The 6,349-nt window shown below is 25.1% G+C and overlaps 1 protein-coding gene across 1 annotated transcript; it reads left to right on the top strand.

Moving 5' to 3' along the window:
- Nucleotides 1–3,310: 3,310 nt before the first annotated feature.
- LOC101514591 (probable trehalose-phosphate phosphatase J) lies at nucleotides 3,311–5,660 on the top strand. Its single transcript, XM_004500559.4, has 10 exons — nucleotides 3,311–3,690; nucleotides 3,788–3,928; nucleotides 4,032–4,103; nucleotides 4,192–4,284; nucleotides 4,383–4,457; nucleotides 4,575–4,676; nucleotides 4,838–4,985; nucleotides 5,080–5,150; nucleotides 5,234–5,326; nucleotides 5,461–5,660. The coding sequence occupies exons 1-10, from the start codon at nucleotides 3,463–3,465 to the stop codon at nucleotides 5,527–5,529; spliced, it is 1,092 nt and encodes a 363-aa protein (XP_004500616.1). The 5' UTR covers nucleotides 3,311–3,462; the 3' UTR covers nucleotides 5,530–5,660.
- Nucleotides 5,661–6,349: the final 689 nt, after the last annotated feature.

The raw sequence follows: 6,349 nt of genomic DNA, 5'->3' as shown, positions 1-6,349 counted from the left end.
AATAGTAATATATTTAAAGAGATTAAAAACAAAAATGTATAATATTGTAAAGATTAAAAACAAAATATTGTATATTTCCAAAAATTAAAAGCATATCTAAACTTTAGAAATTTTTATTCATCCCCAATGCAATCATTTCTAGATCCGTCTCTAGTGTAGACATTAAATATTTAATTTAGTTTCTTTGTTGATTTATTTTATATTTTTGAATAATGAATTATGAATGTTTGAATGATAATTTTTATATTTTTGTTGAACTCATTAGTTTTATATTATTGAATGGTCTTTATTTTTATTTTGTTTACACTTTTTACATGATTTTTGTGAATTTATTAATTAATAAAAAAAATTAAAAAAATTTGATGGGTCGCCAACGCCTGCCTTAATAAGGGATGAGTTGAGACTTTCAACTCTTTAACACTAATTGCCTCGTTCGCCCCATTTCGCTCTTTTTAAGCAAGTTAAAGACGGGGCAGAGAAAACATATTAGCCCATTTTGCAATCCCTATTGATAAGAGGAAAACTATTGGAGTTCCACGTATAGACGTATTTGCCTTACAAACGAACTTTGAAGGAGTGTGTTAAATTCAACCTAAACTCTAAGATGATGCTAGAGCATATAAAAGATTCGTCAAGCAACATACCATTAGGTCAACGTTATCAGATTACTAGGATTACACTTTAAATGCATATACTTGATTTAAAAATGCCTTTATAATGAAAGTAGTCATCAAATTGTGTACCAATTTTTGTAGGATTATATTAACCTCGAATCAAATCATAAGAATAATACTTTTTACAGTAGAGTTATCATAAGAATCAAATCATATATTGTAGACATTATTAAACATAATCATATCGAAAACCATTTCATTTATATTTCAGCGAACATTAGTACACCACGATAAGAATTTTACATTATACAAGATGTCATGATAGTTCCTTTTGCGCCTCCTGAAGCCTCAAAATTGAGTTGGATGATCCAAGGACATATTCGGAAGAACACGTTAAATGTCACACCACTTCAAAATAGCCCTCACAATAACTAATTATCAAGATCACATGTAGTTCCTTAACTTAATTTTAATTAACGTTTTAGTTTTTTTATCTGTTTTCTTCTTTTGATTTGGTCATTTAATTATTTTAATTTTAATTTTTAAAATGTCAATAATATTATCCTTTTCTTTAACAAAAATTCAAAAAATTCATCAAAATTTTCAAACAAAATCCGTAAAATTAATTATATTCTTCAATATAATACAAATTTCATCAAATTCCTAACTCAAATCTTCAAATAAATTCATATTTTCATTCTTTATTTGATGTTGTTAGAGATGAAAATATGAGTTTATTTAAAGATTTAAGTTATGAATTTGATTGAATGACATTATATTGAGTATGGTAATTAATTTTATGGATTTTGTTTGAATTTTTTTATGAATTTTTTGAATTTGTGCAACAAACAAAAATGATAACATTGTTGACTTTAAAACATAAAAGATTAAATTATCACTTAAAATTAAAATAAATGACCAAATCGGGAGGAAAAAAAAAAATAAAGAATTAAAATGTTAATTGAAATTAAGTTAAGGGACCACGAGTGGTAGTTAGTCTATATCTAATGATAATATGAATTAATTCTCTCTCTTGAAGAATAAACTTGTAAGATAATTAAAACCGTTTCGCTTTTATTATAATTACTTTTAAAGTCAAACTTATGGATAACTGTGATGTGCTGACCTTATAAAATTTATTACAGTGATAGTGCATAATAATTAAACTCTAAAATTTTAGTGTATGAAAAATAATTAGGTTTTTAAAAATTAATTTTTAATTATTAAAATGTCAATCTAAATTTGATCTATTACATCTCTTTAATAAATGTTATTTGCTTTGAGTGTCATTTTTTTTATGAATATTTACAACTTAAAATTTTTATATATAATGATTTTTTTTTGGATATTTGCTTTGATTTTTTATTCTTAAAATTCTTATATACAATTGATCAATGTTGATAAAAAATAACTTGATTCCTCATTTTTCAAATTGACCAAATAATTTCTAACAAAAAACAAGATTCAAGATTTCATGAAAGTTTTTTTCACGTCTCCCTAAACCACATAATTGAGTTGCATGATCCAAAACCATATTAGAAAGAACACATTGATTGTCGTACAGCTCTAAAATAGCCCCAACAATAACTAATTCTCTCTAATGAAAACATGAACCAATTCTTTCTCTTGAATGATAAACTTGTAAAAACAATGGATCCATCTGTGTAAGTTTTTTTTAAATGATTTTTATAGTATCTTATACTTTTGTTATTATATTTTAAAAAAATAAATAAAGCTTCAAATGAAAAATTAGTTTAAATAATTTATCTTAAAATATTATTTATGTAATTCGTCTATTTGCTACAATTTATTTTGAATAATAAAATTTCAAAAAATAATTAAAATTGAGAGTTATTTTGCGAAGCTTTTCATAAAAATCATTTTTAAAAGATATATTTTTTTAAAAAAAAATTAATTTTTATCATGTGAAAATCTTTAATAATAAATATCTAAATTATTAAATATCAAAATTACTTTTTTTAATCTGTAATAAATGAATCTAAAACAATTTTAACTATTTTTAATTAAATTCTCACAAAAATTATTTTTAAAAATAAAAAAATAAAAAACTTTTTAAAAATATTTAACAATCATCTCGATATTAACTTTTATTAAATTTAATATTACTGTCAACTTTTTTATTTCTAAATTTTATATTTAAAAATGAAGAGAATATTTATAAAACCACATGTATAAATGTATAATTGATTGTGATATTCTAAAAAGCATTAAAAAAAATTACTCATTGAACAATTAATAGAAGAATAAAATACCAACCAAAATCTCTCTTACACGATTCACAACAATTATCGTGTCAAGTTTACATTACACGACATATTCTCTAGATATTTAATTAACCAATTAACTAGTCCCCATAAAGTAAGTAAATAATCTTTTCAGATGTAAAACAATTAATAGCAACAGTACTCTGTTTCCAAAATTAGGTTGTCCATTCATCTTGGATACAAATTTAAATAGTAAATATCACGAAATTACATGATCCACTTGCAGTGAAGGTTCCAAATAATTATACACTGTTTTCTTAACAACACACAAACAAAATTAAAATAATAAAATAATTTTTTTAGTGGCCCCTTCATTCGCATATTTAGTATAGTTTCAGAGAAGTACAATCACCAAAGAAAAAAAAGATAGTTTTTTCGTCGGTTTGTGCCGTTGAACCTTTAGTTTATAAATTGACCACACACCTCAACCTTGATTTTTATTTCTCCATTCAACTTTTTTTCTTTCTATAAAGCCTTCATTCACCAAAGGAAGTAGCCACAATTAATCATCTACTATCTCTTCTCTACTCTGTTATTTTTCTTCTAATATTTAATTAATTAAGATGACGAACCAGAATAATAATGTAGTAAGACCTGAAGTTAATTCATGCATTAACACTCTTATTTCTGGACCTGAATCCATGGCTGTTCTTGGTGAGTTTTTGGGTTTCTCTCATAGTAATTTTATAAAGAGGTTGGATTTGGAAGGAGCTAACGTTAATGCTTGGATTGATTTAATGAGAGCTGCTTCTCCAACTCGTTCAGAAAATCAAGAAAAAAGTTCTTGGATTGTAAGCATATTTACGAAGAAACCTTTTCATGGAATAATTTTGAGATGTTTCTCATCACTCTGTTCATGTTTCTAAAATAATTGTTTTGTGTTTGCAGCTTTATCATCCTTCAGCGATTAAATTGTTTGATGAGATAATATATAGTGCAAAGGGAAAGGAGATTGTGTTTTTTCTTGACTATGATGGAACTCTCTCACCGATTGTTGCGGATCCAGATAAAGCTTTCATGACTAGAAAGGTTTTTTTTTTTTTTTTTACTTTGATTTGATTCATTTCAATAAATAAAAAAGAGATATTTTGATTTTGAGTTTATAATAATTTGTTTTTTTTAATCAAACTAGATGAGAGCAACGCTTAAGGACATAGCAAGACATTTTCCAACAGCCATCGTGACTGGAAGGTGCAGAGACAAGGTACATTTTATTCAAAGCAAAAAAAAAATTGTAAAAAAAATCTTCTGATAATAATTAATTATGGTTTTTTCTGTTTTTTTTTGTTCAGGTATTTAATTTTGTAAAATTAGCAGAACTATACTACGCAGCAAGCCATGGCATGGATATAATGGGACCGACAAAAAACGGAAGTGCTGTGAAAGTGAGAGAGCTTTAGTCACTAATTAATATTGAATTGACAATAATTTTATCCTATTATGCTCTTTCTACTTAGCTTTGTTATTTGTTGCTTTTTTTCAGAGTAATAATAATAATAATACTAACAAAGCAGTGCTGTTCCAACCTGCTGGTCAATTCTTGCCTATGATTGATGAGGTTCGGGTTTTATTTTTTTATTTTCTGAAAATTAATTTCAATTCAATTCCCATAAAATTGGCATTTTGCAAGACATGAGATAGGATGTTAATAAACAAAAATTGTAATTAATTTCAGGTGTACAAAATATTGTTAGAAAAAACAAAGTGTGTTCCAGGAGCTAAGGTAGAGAACAACAAATTTTGCTTGTCCGTGCACTTCCGTTGTGTTGACGAAAAGGTACTAGTAGACAATTATACATAATAGTACATATTTTTTGTGTGTGACTGAATTAGTATAATTAGTAATTATGAACCCCACAAACTTAAGCCAAAATATATAATATTAATTGTTGAGCAATATTAACATTTTTTATTTCATCTCTAATAATTGTTTTTCAGAGTTGGGCTCCTTTGGCGGAGAAAGTTAGATTGGTGCTAAATGAATACCCAAAACTTAGGCTTACACAAGGGAGAAAAGTGCTGGAGATTCGTCCCACCATTAAATGGGACAAAGGCAAGGCTCTTGAATTTTTGTTGGAATCGTTAGGTAAGTAGTAGTACTTTATTTTTTAATTTTTTTTATTCAATATTAGCATTGCTTTCTTTGAGTACTATATATAATTATTTATATATTGCTATAGGATACGAGAATTCTAATGATGTATTTCCAATTTATATCGGTGATGATCGAACTGATGAGGATGCTTTTAAGGTAAAAAATGCAACCAAGTATAGTTTTACATTGGCAATAATGAATTAATATTTAATTATATAATAATGATTATATATAATCAGGTTTTGCGAAGAAGGGGTCAAGGGGTTGGGATTCTTGTTTCTAGTGTTCCAAAAGAAACAGACGCTTCCTACACACTGCAAGATCCATCAGAGGTAAGTGTAATTAATATATGATATATCACCATCCAACGTGATTTATAATTTGTATTATATGATTAATAATTAAATTAATGTATGGGGAATATGAGCGAAATATAAAGAATGAATATTTTAATGGTTGAATACAGGTTGAGCATTTTTTGCGGCGATTGGTGGAATGGAAAAGATCGAGTAATGTGAACCCCACAAGCGCATAGAGTTGTAGATTGTATTTGTAGGTGATGATCACTTCAAGGAATTGACACCACTTTAGCTAAAATTTGCTAAAACGGGTGGATCCAATTGTATCACTTTCTTTTTTCAAATGGAAAATATCATTATTTCATCACTTTTGTTTCTCATTACAATATTAATTAATATTTTCTCTTATTTTAAATATAAAAAAAATAAATAAAAAAATAAATATATTTAAGACAGAAGATAGTAGTATATAACATTAAAGAAAATTTAATCAAAAATAAAATAAATTTAAATGATTTAATTATTATTGTGTCTTATAAATATTTAATAATGAAATAAAAAATTAAAACATTCAAAAAAAATTCTTATGAGTTAAATTCTTATTTGTCTATATTTTTTTGAAAGAGTATATTATTTGACTATTAATTTAATACACATCTGATTCTATAATGAGTGATTATAAAATGTATAAATGATAATATTACTTTTATTAGATTATTTTAATCAAATATTACTGTATTCACCGTTATCATAAATACAAATGATGAGATATTGATATGAGAGTAATACAAATAATTTTAATTTTAATGTATAATTAAAAATTTATTTTAAAAATTGAAAAACTTTCATTTTAAGATTATTTTTTTTAACAAATGAGTCACTTGTTGTGAAACAATTGAAATAATATTCAATATGATTTTATATATGTTATTGCTTATACTACTCCCTTAAACAATCATGTAAAAAACAAATTATTTAATATTATATTTTTTAAATACCATTTAATTAATGTTTTTATTAAATACTTTTTTATAAAAAAATAATTAAAGAATAAAT

The sequence above is a fragment of the Cicer arietinum genome, chromosome 5, assembly GCF_000331145.2.
Source record: "Cicer arietinum cultivar CDC Frontier isolate Library 1 chromosome 5, Cicar.CDCFrontier_v2.0, whole genome shotgun sequence".
In the NCBI taxonomy this organism is placed as follows: Eukaryota; Viridiplantae; Streptophyta; class Magnoliopsida; order Fabales; family Fabaceae; genus Cicer; species Cicer arietinum.
The sequence above is the reverse complement of the archived record's forward strand: the minus strand, read 5'-3'. Positions and strand labels throughout refer to the sequence as shown.

Bases quoted from the DNA above. Each gene is read 5' to 3' on its own strand.
- LOC101514591 (XM_004500559.4), top strand. From the start codon at position 3,463: ATGACGAACCAGAATAATAATGTAGTAAGACCTGAAGTTAATTCATGC. The intron at 4,104-4,191 runs GTACATTTTATT...TTTTTTGTTCAG, and splicing joins CTGGAAGGTGCAGAGACAAG to GTATTTAATTTTGTAAAATT. The intron at 4,285-4,382 runs GTGAGAGAGCTT...GCTTTTTTTCAG, and splicing joins AAAACGGAAGTGCTGTGAAA to AGTAATAATAATAATAATAC.